This window comes from Phacochoerus africanus, chromosome 15, assembly GCF_016906955.1.
Source record: "Phacochoerus africanus isolate WHEZ1 chromosome 15, ROS_Pafr_v1, whole genome shotgun sequence".
Classification (NCBI taxonomy): domain Eukaryota; kingdom Metazoa; phylum Chordata; class Mammalia; order Artiodactyla; family Suidae; genus Phacochoerus; species Phacochoerus africanus.
The window spans coordinates 31,100,566-31,120,512 of NC_062558.1; the positions used below are offsets into that span (position 1 = coordinate 31,100,566).

The 19,947-nt window shown below is 47.9% G+C and overlaps 1 protein-coding gene across 1 annotated transcript; it reads left to right on the top strand.

The window, feature by feature from the left end:
* The first annotated feature begins 3,223 nt into the window (after positions 1-3,223).
* On the top strand, positions 3,224-18,107 carry MORN3 (MORN repeat containing 3). The gene is made up of 7 exons (XM_047762234.1): positions 3,224-3,503; positions 6,625-6,797; positions 10,624-10,781; positions 12,888-13,047; positions 16,045-16,229; positions 16,521-16,601; positions 17,838-18,107. The coding sequence occupies exons 2-6, from the start codon at positions 6,653-6,655 to the stop codon at positions 16,593-16,595; spliced, it is 723 nt and encodes a 240-aa protein (XP_047618190.1). The 5' UTR covers positions 3,224-3,503; positions 6,625-6,652; the 3' UTR covers positions 16,596-16,601; positions 17,838-18,107.
* Positions 18,108-19,947: the final 1,840 nt, after the last annotated feature.

Here is a 19,947-nt window from a genome sequence, read left to right on the forward strand (position 1 = left end):
GTGATTAAAAAACTTCCAACAAACAAAAGTCCAGGACCAGATGGCTTCACAGGCGAATTCTATCAAACATTTAGAGAAGAGTTAACACCTCTCCTTCTGAAACTATTTCAAAAAATTGCAGAAGAAGGGATACTCCCAAACTCATTCTATGAGGCCACCATCACCCTGGTACCAAAACCAGACAAAGACTCCACAAAAAAAGAAAACTACAGGCCAATATCACTGATGAACATCGATGCAAAAATCCTCAACAAAATACTAGCAAACCGCATCCAACAATACATTAAAAGGATTGTACATCATGATCAAGTGGGATTTATCCCAGGGATGCAAGCATTCTTCAATATCCGCAAATCCATCAGTGTGATACACCACATTAACAAACTGAAGAATAAAAATCATATGATCCTCTCAATAGATGCGGAAAAAGCCTTTGACAAAATCCAACACCCATTTCTGATAAAAACCCTTCAGAAAGTGGGCATAACGGGAACCTACCTCAACATGATAAAGGCCATATACGGAAAAACCTACAGCGAACATCATTCTCAATGGTGAAAAGCTGAAAGAATTCCTGCTGAGATCAGGAACAAGACAAGGATGTCCGCTCTCGCCACTACTATTCAACATAGTTCTGGAAGTCCTAGCCACAGCAATCAGAGAAGTAAAAGAAATAAAAGGAATCCAAATTGGAAAGGAAGAAGTAAAACTCTCACTATTTGCAGATGACATGATACTATACCTAGAGAATCCTAAAGACTCTACCAGAAAGCTGTTAGAGCTTATCCACGAATTTGGCAAAGTTGCAGGATACGAAATCAATACACAGAAATCGATAGCGTTTCTATATACTAACAATGAAAAAGCAGAAAAGGAAATTAGGGAAGCAATCCCATTTACCATCCAAAAGAATAAAATACCTAGGAGTAAACCTACCTAAAGAAACAAAAGAAAACTACAAGCCACTGATGAAAGAAATCAAAGATGACACAAATAGATGGAAAGATATACCATGCTCCTGGATTGGAAGAGTTCATATTATCAAAATGACTATACTACCCAAGGCACTCTACAGATTCAATGCAATCCCTATCAAATTACCAAGGACATTTTTCACAGAACTTGAACAAAATATTTTAAAGTTTGTTTGGAAGTACAAAAGACCCAGAATAGCCAAAGACCTCCTGAAAAAGAAAAATGGAGCTGGAGAAACCAGGCTCCCGGACTTCAGACTATACTACAAAGCAACAGTCATCAAAACTGCAAGGTACTGGCACAAAGACAGACATATAGATCAGTGGAACAGGATAGAAAGCCCAGAATTAAACCCACGCACCTGCAGCCAACTAATTTATGACAGAGGAGGCAAGAGTATACAATGGAGAAAGGACAGCTTGTTCCATAAGTGGTGCTGGGAAAACTGGACAGCCATATGGAAAAGAATGAAATTAGAACACTCCCTAACACCATACACAAAAATAAACTCCAAATGGATTAAAGACCTAGATATAAGACCAGACACTATGAAATTCTTAGAGGAAAACATAGGCAAAACACTCTCTGACATAAATGACAGCAACATCTTCTCAGATCCACCTATCAGAGTATTGACAATAAAAAGAAAAATAAACAAATGGGACCCACTCAAACTTCAAAGTTTCTGCACAGCAAAGGAAACCCTAAACAACACAAAAAGACAATCCACACAATGGGAGAAAATCTTTGCCAATGAATGGACTGATAAGAGATTAATCTCCAAAATTTATAAACAACTTCGGCAGCTCCAATACCAAAAAAACAAACAATCCCATTCAAAAATGGGCAGAAGATCTAAACAGACAGTTCTCCAAAGAAGACATACAGATGGCCAAGAAACACATGAAAATATGTTCAGCGTCACTCATTATTAGAGAAATGCAAATCAAAACCACGATGAGGTACCACCTTACACCAGCCAGAATGGCCATCATCCAAATGTCTACAAACAGTAAGTGCTGGAGAGGGTGTGGAGAAAAAGGAACCCTAGTACACTGTTGGTAGGATTGTAAATTGGTGCAACCACTGTGGAAAGCAGTATGGAGATTCCTCAGAAAACTAAACATAGAACTACCATTTGATCCAGCAATCCCACTCCTGGGCATCTATCCAGAGAAAACCACGACTCGCAAAGACACATGTACTCCGATGTTCACTGCAGCACTATTTGCAATAGCCAAGACATGGAAACAACCTAAATGTCCATCGACAAAGGAGTGGCTAAAGAAGATGTGGCACATATACACAATGGAATATTTCTCAGTCATCAAAAAGAACGAAATACCAGCATTTTTAGCAACATGGATGGACCCAGAAACTATCATGCTAAGTGAAGTCAGCCATACAATGAGACACCAACATCAAATGCTTTCACTGACGTGGAATCTGAAAAAAGGACAGACGGAACTTCTTTGCAGAACAGATGCTGACTCACAGACATTGAAAAACTTATGGTCTCCGGAGGAGACAGTTTGGGGGGTGGGGGGAATGTGCTCGGGCTGTGGGATGGAAATCCTGTGAAATCAGATTGTTATGATCATAATACAACTACCGATGTGATAAATTCATTTGAGTAATAAAAAAATATATATATATATATATAAATAAGATGGTCCAAAGATTTACTGAGATGATGTTTGAATAAAGCCCTGGAGAGCAGGGAGTGATCCAGGCTGCTATTTGGAGGTAGAGATGGCCTGACAGGGGGCACAGAACAGGCGAAGGCCCTGAGGCAGAAACATGCCCAGCATTTTCCAGGAATAGCAAGGAAACAAGTGTGAGGCTCCAGTACAGTGAGATTGGGTATGCAGAGCAGGGACAAGCTCAGAGAAAAGGGGACGGAGGTGGACAGATGACACAGGGCTTTGAAACCATTGTAAGGCACTGTGGCTTTTACTCTGAGTGACCAGGAGAGCCCCTGTATGCAGTGAGCTGAGGACTTGGCGGGCTTGTGAATATGTAAAGCCTAGGCATCTTCAGGGGTGGAGGGGCTATATAGCTTCCCATAGATTCTCAAAGGAGCCAGCTAGACTCCCACAAAATAAAGAACAGGTGTAATACTGGTTCTCCTTTCAAGTTTTCACCTTTGTCTTTGCAACTTGGCAGAAAAGCCTCTGACCCTTTCTGGCCTGCTTGGGGTATTGTATTCGCCCAGGAGAACCTAGGGCGGGAGAGGAGTTTGGGGTGTGGAAGACTACCAGGCGGGTGCACCAGCCCGCACTGGACCTCCACATGCCGGATGACGTTCTTTCGCGCAGCTGTAGCATCTGCAGCCTTCCCCACGCGCGGCCCCGCCAGCTCAAGGTCTGGGCAGGAAGGGGCGGGCCCTGCTTCGCGGCTTTGCTGGGGCCCGCGTTGCCATAGCGACCCTGGTCAGGCTCTGGACACCAGTGCGCGCGAAGCGGGCGGCAATTGAGGCTGGAGGCAGTGACCTGCGACTCTGCTCTCCAACCGGCAGGAGAGCGCAGGTGAGAGGGCACAGATGTGACTGGGCAAGAGCTGGCGACTGACCCCCAGCCTTTTGGGCCCCACTCCTTCCACCTTCCATGGTGGTAATGACTGTCATTCAGTATCAAAACAACCCGGGCAGAATCCGCGCACCGCGTTGCAAGGCATTCTTTTCCTATCAGTAGTTCATGTATTAAGACTGCAGTCTCCCCCTGGGTAGAATCTACCGCTCTACCCAAGTGTGAGAGGATGAGTTATATTAACGAAGCGTTAAGTAACACTCAGTGACCTGGTGAGAAAGTTACTGGATTCTGAGTTCTCTTACAGTTCTGAGTAAACCAAGGAGAAAGTGTCAGTTTGGGGTTAATATGGCATTAACACCTCTCTAAACATTTGTTAATCTCAGCTGTAAGCCCCAGTATCTAGCTAAGGCTTAAGTAATGATATCTAAAATCTCTTTCTTGGATAAATGTATTGATTTTTTTAAAGTGAATTAATTCCAATATAAAGATTAATCATAGCATGTGTGGTACATGCAAATGGGAGAAAAAAGAAAAACATTAAATTTAGGACCTGAGGCGTTCCCATCGTGGCCCAGCAGAAACAAATCTGACTAAGAACCATGAGGTTGTGGGTTCAATCCCTGGCCTCCCTCAGTGGGTTAAGGATCCGGAGTTGCCATGAGCTGTGGTGTAGGTTGCAGACACAGCTCAGATCTGACGTTGCTGTGGTGTAGGCTGGCAGCTATAGCTCCGATCAGACCCCTAGCTTGGGAATCTCCATAGGCCTCCCATGCGGCCCTAAAAAAGCCAAAAAAAGTAAAAAAAAAAAAAATTAGGACATGAGACTGTTTCCCTCTGCTCAGTTTTTGCGTGGACATTTTCTTTGCCTAGAGTGACTCTCCCAGCTCCTAGGCATGATTGTCAAAATATGTCCTGCTTGAGTTCTCTCCTGGCTCAGCAAGTTAAGGATCCGGTGTTGTCATTCCTGTGGCTATGGTTACTGTTGTCACTCCTGTGGCTCAGGTTTGGTCCCTGGCCCAGGAACTTCCACAAGCCATAGGCACAGCCGAAAAAAAAAATGTACTAGCTAGTAGGGTCTGGTTGGCCAACCTGGTCAGACTCCTGGAGGCCCCTGCTGTGGCCCCACAGGGAACTACTTAATGGGCAAGGCTGAGTGCAAACTGAAAATTCGAGGCCGTAGTTCATAAAATATTAAGAATTTCAAAACAGTGACAGCAGAGCCAAAACCAAGCATATGCCCTTCTTTTTTTTTTTTTTTTTGTCTTTTTAGGGCTGCACCTGCAGCATATGGAGATTCCCAGGCTAGGGGTTGAATTGGAGCTGTAGCCTCTGGCCTGTGCCACAACCACATGGGATCTGAGCCGGGTCTTCGACCTACACTACAGCTCATGGCAACGCAGGATCCTTAACCCACTGAGCAAGGGCAGGGATAGAACCTGGGTCCTCATGGATATCAGTCAGATTCATTTCTGCTGAGCCATGATGGGAACTCCCACATGCCCTTCTAAGGACCAGGCCCTGTGCACTGTTGTGGTTGAGAACCTGTGATGCCAGCCCTGGGTGTGTGGATGCCTGGGGCACTACTGTCTCCTGAAACCTGCTCAGCCCTGAGGTCATGCTGATTTGTTAATATCTCTGCCTACTGATACTTAAATAGTTCACTCTGGAGTTCCCGTTGTGGCGCAGTGGTTAACGAATCTGACTAGGAACCATGAGGTTCCTCAGATCCCGCGTTGCTGTGGCTCTGGCGTAGGCTGGCAGCTACAGCTCCAATTAGACCCCTAGCCTGGGAACCTCCATATGCTGCGGGAGCGGCCCAAGAAATGGCAAAAAGACCAAAAAAAATTTAAAAACTAAAATAAATAAATAAATAAATAAATAGTTCACTGTATTCCTCCGCCCCCATGCCCTCATTCCTCTATCTTCCTATTCCCCCACCCCCCTATGCCTAGCTGCTAGCACTACTGGAATGTGTCTGCATATGTGTGTGTGTGTGTGTGTGTGTGTGTATTTCCCATGCCCACGGAGCAGGATAGATGGCGTTTCCAGAGGGGAAACATGGATCCCCATGATTTGGATGATTTCTTTTTCTTTTTTTTTTCTTTTATGGCCACACCTGCAGCAGATGTTAGTTACCAGGTCAAGGACTAAATCTGGGAGTTCCCTTCGTGGCTCAGCAGAAATGAATCTGACTAGTAGTATTCATGAGGATGCAGGTTCAATCCCTGGCCTTACTCACGGGTTAAGGATCCGGTGTTACCATGAGCTGTGGTGTAGGTTTCAGACACAGCTCAGATCCATTGTTGCTGTTGCTGTGGTGTAGGCTGGCAGCTGCAGCTGCAATTCAACCCCTAGCCTGGGAACTTCTATATACCTTGGGCACAGCCCTAAAAAGACCAAAGACCAAAATATAGAATCTGAGCCGCAGCTGCCTCTTATGCCACAGCTGTGGCAATGCTGGATCCACTGCGCCTGCATCTCTGCAGTGTCCTGAGCTGCTGCACTCACGTTCTTAACTCACTGTGCCAGGGCGGGAACTCCTGGAGACCATCTTTATCACCTTGCACAAGTTCCCTGGAGAGAGACAAATGGACATGAATGTCTGCACTGGAGATCCTGGGGATGGGAAGAGCACAGACCTTAGACCACCCAAAGTCTCTCCACAACCCCACCAGGCAAGCCAGGGAGGAGAGCACAGTTCTGATATAAAAAACAAAACAAAACAAAACAAAAAAACAAAAAAACAGGAAGAGTACCCAGGCAGAGGTCAGAGGTAGGAGGGTGATCACCTGTCCTGCTCTGCCTAGCACTGTCCCAATTTTAGCACTGAAAGTCATCACAAACCCCCTGCTCTACTGGTTTCCCTGGGTTCCCATCCCAAGCAATTGTGCCATCAGATCCCCCGCCCCAGGGGTGCCCTGGAGAGGCAAGGGAGGGGACAGCCAAGGGTCAGTCCAGCACAAAAGAATCCCCCCAAGGGCTGCTCATCTGCTCCAGGGACTCAGAATACACATGACTCACCCCACTTAAACTCAGACAAGTGTCTGCCCAGGGAAGCCCCAGGATCCTCGTGTTACTTGGGGTGAACTGAGCCCCTGATGTGCTAACCCTTTGCCAGCACCCTCTGGTCCAAGAGTAACAGCCAAATGCCTATCTCCAAGTGCCCGAAAAAGTCGGAGCCCCTGTGGAAAGAGTGGGACCAGAAGTCCCAGAAGAATGGACTGAGGCACCAGGTGTATGCTGTCAATGGCGACCACTATGTGGGAGAGTGGAAGGACAACATGAAACACGGTAAGTGTGGGGTCTGGGCCATGGTGGACTGGGGCCGAGGAAGCAACTTGCCATCTTATGGGGACATAAGATGTGTTCCTGAGAAGTGAATGATGACTTGGGCCAGCCAGAGGCCTCTGCATGCTGGGGCTGTGGAACCAAACTCAACCCTGACTTTAGCTGAGCAAAGGTTTCAGGGACCAGTAGGGGACAAGGTGGTCTTTAGACACCAGCCGAAGTCTCAGCCAGGTTCTCAGGACACCGGCTCATTCCCTACCCTCTGAGACCTGGGCTCAGCCTAGGGCTGGCTAGCATGAGAAAAAGGTGGCCCCCAGCTGGGATTCTAGTATTCAAACTCAGCCTTTCAAACTAGAGGGAGGGGAAGGGGGAAGTATTAACACCATCCACCCAAGTAATTGAGGCTCTGACTTTAACTGGGCTGGGCTCCTGGTCTAACTAACAGACTCTGTGATACAAACTAAGCCCTGTAGGAAAAAAAATTTTTACTCAAAAAAGGTTGTGTATGGAGCACATAAAAATAATAATTAAAAAAAAGTGGGAGTTCCTGTCGTGGCTCAGTGGTTAATGAACCTGACTAGTATTCATGAGGATGGGGGTTTAATCCCTGGCCTTGCTCAGTGGGTTAAGGATTTGGTGTTGCCATGAGCTGTGCTGCAGGTCACAGACATGGATCAGATCCCGAGTTGCTGTGGCTGTGGTGTAGGCTGGTAGTTACAGCTCAGATTGGTCCCCTAGCTTAGGAACCTCCATATGCCATGGGTTCGGCCCTAAAAAGACAAAAGACAAAACAAACAAACAAACAAAAATGTGGTGTGGCTTCTCCATCCAGTCTTGCAATTCCCGATTCTCTGCCTTTTTTTCTTTTTTCTTTCTTTCTTTTTTTTTTTTTTTGTCTTTGGAGGGCTGTACCCATGGCATATGGAGGTTCCCAGGCTAGGGGTCAAATGGGAGCTACAGCTGCAGGTCTATGCCACAGCCACAGCAACTCAGGATCCGAGCCGCCTCTGTGACCTACACTGCAGCTCATGGCAATGCCAGATCCTTAACCCACTGATCAAGGCCAGGGATCGAACCCTCATCCTTATGGATACTAGTTGGATTCGTTACCACTGAGCCACAACAGGAACTCCTAGATACTCTGCTCTTAACCACTCTTCTCTCCTGCCTTTCTGTGTTAAGTACTTTAGAGTCCATAAACCAGAGTCAGAATCTCAGCTCCACCAACTGTGACCCTGAGAGATTACTACACCAAAATGAGGTTCAGTTTCCCCATCTGTAAAATGGGAATAAGACCTATTTGTTAAGAGATGACATCTATCAAGTATATAGCCAAGGGTCTGTGCAGAAGGGGGACTTAGGGAATGTTCTCTAAGAGCTGAGCATGGCAGGGATCAGAAGAAGCCCTCCAAAGTTGACCCCACCCAGTGTGTTATGCAACACCCACTCTTAGGGTCAGGGATCGTACCCATGCCACAGCAGCCACCCATGCTGCTGCAGTGACAACAACAGATCCTTAACTATCTATGCCACAAGGGAACTCCAAGACCAGACTTTATGCAGCTGCTTGGAGCTCTGTGTGTGGTTAAACATGTCTGCTTGCATGTTTTGGTTCTTATGGGCAGCCTGTGGTATGGACAGATCCTTGAACTAGGGCTCAAGACCCTGAAGTTCTGATCCTGGCTCTACCACTGAGTTGCTGTGTGACTTTGAGAAAGCCATTTCCCATTCTCTGGATGCCACCAGTGATATGACCTTGTGGGCTGAAGTGGCCTTCTGAGCCCTTCTTCTATGTGAGTCCCACCTCCCTGCACACCCTGAAGGCATAGAGCTCATGGAGCTGGAGCTGCAGAAAGCGGGTGGGAGAATCCAGGCCCAACACCCCCTCTCCTGATTCACCTTTTGACCAAGTTGAAGGGGGCTGCTGTAGTATAAGCAGATTAGAAGCAGTCAAGAGAGTTGTCATTCTGGGCAAGGAAAGGGTGGCCTCACTGGTTTCCCTAGACCACTCACTCTGTTATCACTCATTGTGCTCCTAGTCCAGCCAGAACCTCTACTGGGCACCTGGAAGAATTCTAACCCTCAGGGTGCCTCCATTCTCACAGATCTGCACCATAGGTAATATCGCATTTGACAGATGAGGAAACAGGCTCAGAGAGAGGAAGAGATTTACTCAAGGCCACACAGCTGAAAGTGGTAACATTGGGATGTAAAAAGGACCAGAGAGAAACCTTAAAAGGGGCCATGAGAACATAGATGGTCAGAAAGTGATGCTGGAGCCAAGCCTAGAGAATGAAAACCATTAGCCAGCCAGGGGGAGCACCTCTTCTAGCCAATGGAAACAGAAATGGAAGGATGCTTTGGGGTATCACATCCTATTCAAGATCAGGACTAGAAAGCCAGTGTGGATGGAACACAGAGTGAGGGGCAGTTCAGGAGGGCCAATCATATAGGGCCTCATAGACCTTGGTAAGTTCTCCCTTCCTCTGGGAGGCAAAGCCTCATTGGACCAACTGGGGTCACATGCCCTTCACTGAGCCAATCACAGTGGCCTAGGTGGGTAGAATACACTGATTGGCTAGGCTTGCTGGGAGGAGGAGGAGGAGTCAGCCCCCTGAAAACCTCTGTGCTTGAGAGTGAGGGAGGGCTGATTCTAGAAAGGAACTAAACTAGCAGGAGGACTGATGCTAACCATCCTTCATCCCCTACAGTGTGACTAGACCCTACCTTAAGGGCAAAAATCATTGACAGCATCTTTCCTGTTTGCCATCATTGTCTTAAATGTCCCACCTATACTAATGAATTTAGTGATCAGAGCAACCCCACAAGATATTCTTATCCCCATTTTACAGATGAGAAACCTGAGTCCCAGAGAGTTAAATTTTGTGGCACTAGATCAGAACACTCACAGGGACAATGCTGAATTTGTTCTTGAGCTACCAAGGACCAGGATATGAATTAGCGCCTATAGGTACTCCATAAACATTGTGTTCATCCCTTTGTTTAACAAATATTGCTCACCTGCTGCATGCCAGGCACTGTTCTTCCACGCTGGAAATAGAGCAATGAACAAAAGAGACCAGTCTGTGTCCTTGTGGAGTGTGCAATCTCCTGGAAGAGATAGACAATAGACAATAAATGATAAATGAATTATCTCTGATGTTAAGTGTTGACAAGTGACATGGGAAAGAAAGACATCAGGGTAAGGGAATAAAAGAGGTTTATAATTTTAAATGGGATGGTCAGGACAGGCCTCAGTGAGAAAATGAGATTTTAACAAAGGCTTGCAGGAGGTAGGGAGTGAGAGAATATTTGGGAAAGAGTGTTCCAGGCCAAAGGATAAGCGGGTACAAAAGCCCTGAGGCAGAAGCATATCTGGTGGGTTCCAGGAATAGCATGAATGCCAAAGGGGTTGGAGGGCAGAATGGAAAATGGGAGTGGAGAACTCAGAAGTGGCTGGAATGGAAGGAGGAAAGTCTCTGTGTGTGTTCCTGAGAACTAAAGAAATAAGCAGAACATTTTCTAGAAATCCTGACCATCTGGCAAGTCCATTCAGTTTTGTTGAAAGATGAAGCCGAAACACTGAAAGAGCAGATTTCTGCTTGGGGTTTGCTATATCTGTTTGGCTTCAGGACTGTAGAAATGGAACTTTCTTGGGGTTTTCCTGGGTGCTGGGGGTTTAGAGACTAAGTATAACCCTTGACCCAGTCCTTGAGAATTGTCTCAGTCTAGGGGCCTCTGCACCCCAGGCAGACAAAGCACATGTTTCCTCCCACCCCCAACCCCCTGAAGGCCATGTTTGTAGTGTTGACCCATCTTTGCGTCCCAGGGAAAGGAACACAGGTCTGGAAGAAGAAAGGAGCCATCTATGAAGGGGACTGGAAGTTTGGGAAGCGAGATGGCTATGGCACACTCAGCCTTCCTGACCAAAAGACCGGAAAGCACAGGAGAGTCTACTCAGGCTGGTGGAGAGGCGATAAGAAATCTGTGAGGGATTCTTAGTATGACCTGGGCTTGGGTTATACTGAAAGCAGGCTGTGTGTGTGTGTGTGTGTGTGTGTGTGTGTGTGTGTGTATAGCAGTCCAGAGGCCTGGGAGAAAGAGAGGAGAGATGGGGGGTGAGGGTGAATAGGGTTGCTATGTGAGTGGGAGAAGGAAGGGGTGGGTGAAGCCTTCTCAGAACAAAACCCAGGAAACAGGAAGCAAGAGGAGAGGGCCCAGGGAGGAGCCCTTGAAACACTGTGTGGAGGAGCAGCCAGCCAGGCTGTGAAGGGGCAAACTCTCCTCCCCACACTCATTTCCTGGCTTTCTTTTCCTTGGGCAACCCTTTCTGAGAATCCCCCTTCTGCTGGGGCTTGATAAGAGGTGAGGTGGTGGTGGGAAAAATGGTAACAGGAAAGAAAGCAGAGGCCACACCCTTGGCCAAGAGAGGAAGTTCCTGAGGGGTAGGACCCAGCCAGAGGCAGGTCCTCAACCCATAAACACCTAAATCCTCACCCTAGGTCATGGAGACAGTTAATCTTACAGTACTGCTATTCAACAACTGCCACTGTGACCCTGGCACACAATATATTGTAAAACTTTCACATCAACATTATTATTGTTTTTTGTTTTTTGTTTTTGTCTTTCTAGGGCCACTCCCACGGCATATGGAGTTTCCTAGGCTAGGGGCCTAATGGGAGCTGTAGCTGCCAGCCTACGCCAGAGTCACAGCAACGCCAGATCTGAGCCATGTCTGCGACCTACACCACAGCTCACGGCAATGCTGGATCCTTAACCCACTGAGCAAGGCCAGGGATTGAACCCACAACCCTAGCTGGATTCGTTTTCCTGCTGTGCCATGACGGGAACTTCTATTATTGTTATTATTATTCTTCCCATTTTACTGATGAGGAAACAAGTTCAGAAAAGTGCAATAGATGATGTGCCTGGCCTGGGGTCACATGGCTGGCAAGCCCATAGAGCCCAGGATTTCATGATCTCTACTCTCAAAATTATTTATTGTCAATGGGGACAGAGCTCCTGCAAATAAATAATTTACATATAATATGGTGCTAGGATAGAGGTTCTTCACAGAAGTGCAGAGGAAGTCCACTGAGAATTCAGGGCAGGCTTCCTGTAGATGGTGATACCAAAAGATGCAAGGAGTTAGGAGAAAAAAGGAGAAGGGGAAATAGCAAGAGAGGTAGAAGTAGCAAAAGGAAGGAGTTATTAAACACCGAGGTTTGTCTGCCCACAGGGGTGGGAGGGAGGAGGGAGGTGGAGGCCTTGAAGGTTATTTGTGGGGGATCAGAATTTTGAGAAATTTTTTGAGGAATTTCGGGCTGCTTAATCCAGCCTCCTTAGGTGTGATCTGCTGGGAGGTCTGTGATTTTCTGCTGTTGCTGTTTCTGCTGTATTTATGTTCATTTTTTCTGGGGAGAAGTTCTGTAGCTTTGGTCTGATTCTCAGAGGTATCTGTGCCTTTTTTTTTTTTTTTTTTAGGTCCACACCTGCAGCATATGAAAGTTCCAAGGGCTAGGGGTCAAATCCGAGCTGCAGCTGCCAGCCTACGCCACGGCAACAGCAACACCGGATCCAAGCCACCTTTGCAACCTACACCACAGCTGGTGGCAACGCCAGATCCTTAACCCAATGAATGAGGCCAGGGATCGAACCTGCATCCTCATGGATACTAGTCAGGCTCTTCCGCTGCTGAGCCACAACAGGAACTGCATCTTAGACTTTTAATAGGGTCAAATTAGAGTTGGGGAGATAGGGCAAATGTGATCAGACAGGCTACATAAAGATCCTTCTACTGTAGGCTATGTAAAGATCGAGCAGCTGTACGGCAGGTGCACGGAGCCCTGGAAGAATGCCAAAGTGTCGGAGGAAGACCAGTGAGGAGGGTAGAAATATCGGAGGGCTGTAGGAAGAGGCACAAGGCTAGAGGGAACTGGAGAGCCTGGGAGATTTTTCAATACACAGCTTGGAAGGAGGCCTGAGAGAGGAAGCAGGAAAGAAATAAGATGTGTGGCTTGGGTGCCAGGGAGGGTGATGGGGGTTCCTAGTGATGTGGGGCGTCAGTGAGCAGGGACACTTTTACACTTTCAGGGCTATGGGATCCAGTTTTTCGGACCCAAGGCGTATTACGAGGGTGACTGGTGTGGCAACCAGCGCAGCGGGTGGGGCCGCATGTACTACAGCAATGGCGACATCTACGAAGGCCAGTGGTGTAACGACAAGCCAGACGGGGAGGGCATGTTACGCCTGAGTGAGTGCCCCGCCCCGCCCCAGGCCTGCTGACCACGCCCCAAGCCACGCCCCTAACCCACACTTCTCGGAGGCGAGACCGGGCCCCTAACCCGGCCACGCCCCAGCATACCCCTACTCCTGAGTGAGTTGAGGTGAATGATGGACCTGGTCCCTGCCCTCAGGGAGTTTATATACTAAAGGGGAGCCTAACAATGTAAACAATTAAGATATTGTCTTTTGGAGGGGGGTTCCCATCCTGCCTCAGCGGTATCAAACCCCACTAGTATCCATAAGGATGAGGGCTCGATCCCTGGCCCCACTCAGTGGCTTGGATCTGGCATTGCTGTGGCGTAACTTACACTTATACAGCCCTGAGTTCATTTAATCCACACTGCAATCCTATATATAGGTACTCTTGTCATCCTCACTTTACAAATAAACTGAGGCACAAAGAGGTTAAGTCCTTTGCTCAAGGTTATACAATCTGGTCATGAGGTCAAAAGTGCTAAAGGGTTCCCTTTGAATTCTAGTAATAGGCCTGGTTTAGTGAGTGAGGGCCTGCTGTGGCCCCCACAGTGAAGGAGCTCTAAATGCATCACTTCTAAGACTTGGATGCTGGAGCCAGTCTGCCTGGGTTCAAATTCTGGCTCAAGATCTTATTAGTTGAGAAACCTCTGGCAGTTCATTTCCTTAAACTCTCTATGCTTCAGTTTTTTCATCTGTAAAGTAAGGGTAAAAGTAAAATTTAACTAGGGTTATTGTGAAGGTTAAATGAGGTTTATATTTGTAAAGTGCTTAGCATGATACGTAACATTAAGTGTTTGATGACATCACTACATGCTAATATGTAGCAGGGCTCAGCAAACTATGGCCCTTGGGCAAAATCCAGCCCAACGCATGTTTTTGTAAATAAAGTTTTATTGGCACACAGTATTGTCCATGGCCGCTTTTGTGCTGCAATGGCAGAGCTGACCATCTTCTGCAGAGACCCTATGGCCTGCAATAATAAAAATACTGTCTGGCCCTTTGCAGAAAAGTTTGCTGACCTCTGATCTAGAGTTTATCCAGGACTCTTCTAAGTCTTGTCTGTGTATGGGCTCATTTAATCTTCATAATAATTTTACAAGGCAAGTTCTACTCCTGTTCCCATTTTACAAATGATGAAATGAGACAAAATGGTTAAGTGACTTACTCAGTCACACAGCTACTGTCTGAGCTGAGAAATGTTAGCTTTAGGTTTGTTTGTTTGTTTATCTTTTTGTCTTTTGAGGGGTGCACCTTCGGCATATGGGAGTTCCCAGGCTAGGGGTTGAATCCGAGCTACAGCTGCCGGCTTACACCACAGCCACAACAATGCCAGATCCGAGCCGCGTCTTCGACCTACACCACAGCTCACAGAAACGCCAGATCCTTAACCCACTGAGCGAGGCCAGGGATCCAACCCGAAACCTCATGGTTCCTAGTCGGATTCGTTTCCGCTGCGCCATGACGGGAACTCCCGGCTTTATTATTATTATTTTGGCCTCGCCGGCAGCATGCAGAAATTCTCAGGCCAGGGATTGAACCCTCACCACAGCAGTGACAACTCCATATCCTTTACCTGCTAGACCACCAGGGAACTCATTATTTTTGCACCACCACCACCATCCAATGAGAGGTGGAATTGATTCCTGATTAAGAATATGAGTCCCTGGGTAGTTCCTGTTGTGGTGCAGTAGAAACAATCCAACCAGTATCCATGAGGATGCAGGTTTGATCCCTGGCCTTGCTCAGTGGGTCAGGGACCTGGCGTTGCGATGAGCTGTGGTATAGGTCACAGACGAGGCTTGGATCCTGCATTGCTGTGGCTTTGGCGTAGGCCAGCAACTGTAGCTCTGATTCGACCCCTAGCCAGGGAACTTCCATATGCCATGCGTGCGGCCTGAAAAAAGAAAAAAAAAAAAAAGAGTATGGGAGTTCCTGTTGTGGCGCAGTGGAAACGAATCCAACTAGGAATATGAGGTTGCTGGTTTGGTCCCTGGCCTTGCTCAGTGGGTTAAGGATCCGGCATTGCTGTGAGCTGTGGTGTAGGTCGCAGACACAACTCAGATCCTGCATTGCTGTGGCTGTGGTGTAGGCTGGCAGCTGCAGCTTCAACTGGACTTCTAGCCTGGGAACCCCCATATGCCACGGGTGCAGCCCTTAAAAAAAAAAAAAAGAAAAAAGGAAAAAAGAGTATGAATCTCCAGGATGAAAAGGATTTGATGTGACATCCTGCCTCTGCCACTTCCTAGTTCTGTGACCTTGAGCAAGTCAATAAATTCCTTGAGATTTTCAAGTTCTACCTGTAAAATGGAGTCTGCCTTTCTCCACTGAGCTGTTTTTTGTGAGAAAGGAGGTCAGAAACATAGCATGGAACTGGGCAGAGTAAGTGCTGGAAAAACATTGGCTATCTCAGAGTTCCTGTCTTGGCACAGTGGAAACGAATCTGACTAGGAACCATGAGGTTGTGGGTTCGATCCCTGGCCTTGCTCAGTGGGTTAAGGATTTGGTGTTGCTGTGAGCTGTGGTGTAGGTTGCAGAAGCGGCTTGGATCTGGGGTTGCTGTAGCTATAGCGTAGGCTGGCGACTACAGCTCAGATTCAACCCCTAGCCTGGGAACCTCCATATGCCTCAGGTGCAGCCCTATAAAGACAAAAAAAAAAAAAAAAAAAAGCCTATCTGTATTATTAGCTACATTTTTACAGCTAGGAAATGATATTCCTCATCCAACTTCAGATAGGTAGTGGAGGTGAGATGAGAACCAGGTCTGAAACTGGAAGTCACTGACACCCAGGACTCTAAGATTTATGATTTGGTGGTCCCAGATTTAACTTTACCCACCTGGCCCAGCTTGCTCCAGCCAACCTGCTTCCCTTCTAGCTTTCTGGGGGGCATGGTGTCTAGTCTGGGAATGGCAGAGGGTTCAGCCTGGGTGTGTGTAGTCTGCTCTGGTTCAGTGGGCCAGCACTGATGACTCCCTGTCCTTCCCCACCAGAGAACGGGAACCGCTATGAAGGCTACTGGGAGAGAGGCATGAAGAATGGGTTGGGGCGTTTCTTCCACCTGGACCATGGTCAGCTGTTTGAAGGCTTCTGGGTCGACAGTGTGGCCAAGTGTGGCACAATGATTGACTTTGGCCGTGATGAGGCCCCTGAGCCCACCAAGTTCCCCATTCCTGAGGTGGGCAGCTCTCATCAGATTCCTGAAGCCACACCCAACCCAGAGAGGGAAAGAAAACAGCAACCCCAGCCACACCTCCGGCCTGGCCCAGCCCAGCCAGGAAACAAACAAGATTTTTTGTTTTCAGTCAATGCATCCCCAGAGAGGCTGGCAGTACCCCCCCACACCACCACCAAAGCATGCCGCACCCCCCTCTGAAGCAGGCAGCAACCCCAAAAGCTGTCAGCACACCCAAGGCTGGCAGCTTGGGCTTTCCATGCTCCCAAACCAACCCCTGCTATTTCCCTCCAGGTCAAAATTCTAGACCCTGATGGAGTGTTAGAGGAAGCCATGGCCATGTTCAAGAAGACACAAGAAGAAGACTGATGTCAGGTGAGGGCCCAGCACATCTGCCACCCTCTGATGTGGTCCAGGTAGCTCCTGATCTCCTCTGGCCAAGGACTCAGGGACAGGACCAGAGAGGTTTCTTCTTTTTTTTTTTTTGTCTTTTTTGTCTTTTCTAGGGCTGCACCCACAGCATATGGAGGTTCCCACCCTAGGGATCCAATTGGAGCTGTAGCCGCCAGCCTACTCCAGAACCACAGCAACGCCAGATCTGAGCCGCGTCTGCGACCTACACCACAGCTCATGGCAATGCCGGATCCTTAACCCACTGAGTGAGGCCAGGGATTGAACCTGAAACCTCATGTTTCCTAGTTGGATTCTTTTCCACTGCGCCATGACGGGAACTCCCAGAGAGGTTTCTTGCCTCCTCCAGTCCTGCTGGTCCCCCTTTTATTTTTTATTTTTCTTGGTCTTTTTAGGGCCGCACCTGTGGCATATGGAGGTTCCCAGGCTAGGGGTCCAATTGGAGCTGTAGCTGCTGGGCTACACCACAGCCAGAGCAACGTGGGATCTGAGCCTCATCTCTGACCTACACCACAGCGCACAGCAACACCAGATCTTTAACCCGCTAAGTGAGGCCAGGGATCGAACCCACAACCTCATGGTTCCTAGTTGTATTTGTTAACCACTGAGCCACGACAGGAACTCCCCTGGTGGTGTCCTTTTTGGTTCCTCCCCTTCAAAACTCTTCTCCCTGAAGACCAGGTCATTCCAGTCTTGCCCAGATCCTCCCATTTGCACCCTGGGCTTACTGGGATGAATTCTAGACTAGAGTCAGGTGGTCTGCTCGTCCTTGAGAAAGGTGGTTTGCCCTGGGCCTCCACTTGCCCACCTGTCCAGTGGGACCTCAGGCAGTGTGAGCCCCTCCTGGCATGGGTGTAAGTGGGTTCAGGAGAGAGTATTGGTACAGGGTTTTTGGTTTTTGGTGGGTTTTTTTCTTTTCTTTTTTTTTTTTTCTTTTTTGGGGCTGCACTTGCGGCATATGGACATTCCCAGGCTAGGCGTTGAATTGCAGTTGCCAGCCTATGCCACAGCCACAGCACACTAGATCCCAGCTCTTTGACCTACACCACGGCTTGTGGCAACGCTGGATCCTTAACCTACTGAGCAAGGCCAGGGATCAATCCTGCATTCTCATGGATACTAGTCAGGCTCTTAACCCGCTGAGCCACTATGGGAATTCCTGGAACAGTATCTTTGAAATGCCACCCCTTGTCCCTGCAGAGCGAACACTAGCACTTCAGGAGGAATTCAAACCAGAGTCACCCAACTGCTTGGACCAGTGTGGCTCGTGATGGAGGAGCAATTGACAACTCTGGCACACCCTTGGCACCCTCTGAAGACACCTCACTTCTCCCAGCCCTGGATCATTCCTTACCAGTAGAAGGCCGGTGCTTCTCTTCCCAGCTGGCCTTGGGGACCCTTTTGTTATGGCCTTCATTCTCAGACCCTGTCCCTGAGTGCGTGAGAATAAATGAGAATCTGGCAGTGTGAGCCAGGGCAGCAGTGAGTGACTGGGGAGCGGGGTGGGGGCGGGGAGCCTTGGGAGGGACTTCAGGTGGAGAAGAGGGAAAAGGTCCCCATGGGCTGCATGGATTCACCTTAGGCAGAAAGCGGAGGTGCCTCCAGATAGTTGATCTTTGAGATATTCCAGGGAGGGGATACAGCCTGCCTCTGGTTACATGGGTCACCAAGACTTGGCATTAAGGGAGTTCTCCTGTGGTGCAGTGCCTTAAGGGTCCAGGGTTATCACTGCAGCAACTCAGGTCATTGCTGTAGTGTGGGTTCCATCCTTGGCCTGGGGTGCAGGCCCTGCGTGCCATGGGTGCAGCCAAAAAAAAAAAAAAAAAGTTCCCCTGCTGATTCTAATGTGTAGCTGATGTGCAGCTAGGTCCCAGGACCTCTCATTTACTGGCTTTGTGACCCTAAGCAAGTGGCCTCAGTTGCCCTATCTGTAAAATGGGACTGTGGAAATCTCACAGGGGTGTTTTGAGGATTTGCTCCCATAGGTAAAAATTACAAATATGTATTAAGATTAATTGGGAAGCAGATTTCTGTTTCTAAACTAGACAACATTCCTGCAAGATAAGAGGGATTCTTACATAATGGGTAGGAACAGGAGCTTGGCAGGCAGACTGCTTGAGTATGAACCCCAGCACTGATTTCTTAGGTATATCACCCAACCTCTCTGTTCTTCAGGTTTCCTCCCGTCTAATGCCTAATATTGGACAATAATGGTACTTACTACACAGGGTTATTTATTTACTTATTTATTTAGTCTTTTTGCCATTTCTTGGGCCGCTCCCGCGGCATATGGAGGTTCCCAGGCTAGGGGTCAAATCAGAGTTGTTGTTGCCAGCCTATGCCAGAGCCACAGCAACGTGGGATCCGAGCCGCATCTGCGACCTACACCACAGCTCACGGCAATGCTGGATCCTTAACCCACTGAGCAAGGCCAGGGATCGAACCCGCAACCTCATGGTTCCTAGTCAGATTCGTTAACCGCTGCACCAGGACGGGAACTCCAACTACATGGGGTTATTGTGGTCACTGGAAGGATGAAGTATGGTGTGGTTCTAATCCCAGGGTGATTTTGCTTATCCTCTTCCTGTCTGGACTTTTTTTTCTTTTTTGCCAAACCTGTGGCATATAGAAGTTCCCAGGCCAGGGATTCAATCTGAGCTACAGCTGCTATCTTTGCTACAGCTGTGGCAACGCTGGATCCTTAACCCACTGCACCAGGCCAGGGATTGAACCTTCGCTGCTGAAGAGACACTGCCGGGTCCTTAACCCATTTTGCCACAGTGGGAACTCCTAGCAACACTTTTGGTTGTTACAATGGGCAGGGAAGAATGCTACTGGCATTCAGTGGGTAGTGGTTGGGGATCCTGTTCAACATGTTATAAAAGCTCTACCCAAGAATTATCCAACCCAGCTTTAATGGTGTAATACCATGAAATAATCTTGAAATACTATGTTTGTCAAGCCCTCCACAAGTGCCCAGAATGTAGTGAAATGTTCAGTAACACTGTTGCGGTTCTGTTTGCCATCTAAACCCTAAACAGCTGGCCTGACCCATGGCATGGTTCCATCTGTATCTCTGAAGCCAGGAAGCTGAGCCTGGCTGCCTCAGGGTACAGAACCAACCAGATACAGAGCACTCACTTAGTGCCAGGCCCTGTGCTTAGTTTTATGTGCTCTCCCACGACCCCTCAACAATCTACAAGGTGTATTGCTATGATTTGTGCCATTTTAGAGGAAACGGAGGTTCAGGGAGTCTCACAAGTTACCAAACTAGAAAGTGACTGTACTTAAACTTAGGTCCATGCTTTTA

What these genes read in the sequence shown, in the direction of transcription:
- MORN3 (XM_047762234.1), top strand. Translation starts at nt 6,653, where the DNA reads ATGCCTATCTCCAAGTGCCCGAAAAAGTCGGAGCCCCTGTGGAAAGAG. An exon ending in GAAGGACAACATGAAACACG is followed by an intron (nt 6,798 to 10,623) that starts GTAAGTGTGGGG and finishes TTTGCGTCCCAG; the next exon opens with GGAAAGGAACACAGGTCTGG. An exon ending in GGAGAGGCGATAAGAAATCT is followed by an intron (nt 10,782 to 12,887) that starts GTGAGGGATTCT and finishes TTACACTTTCAG; the next exon opens with GGCTATGGGATCCAGTTTTT.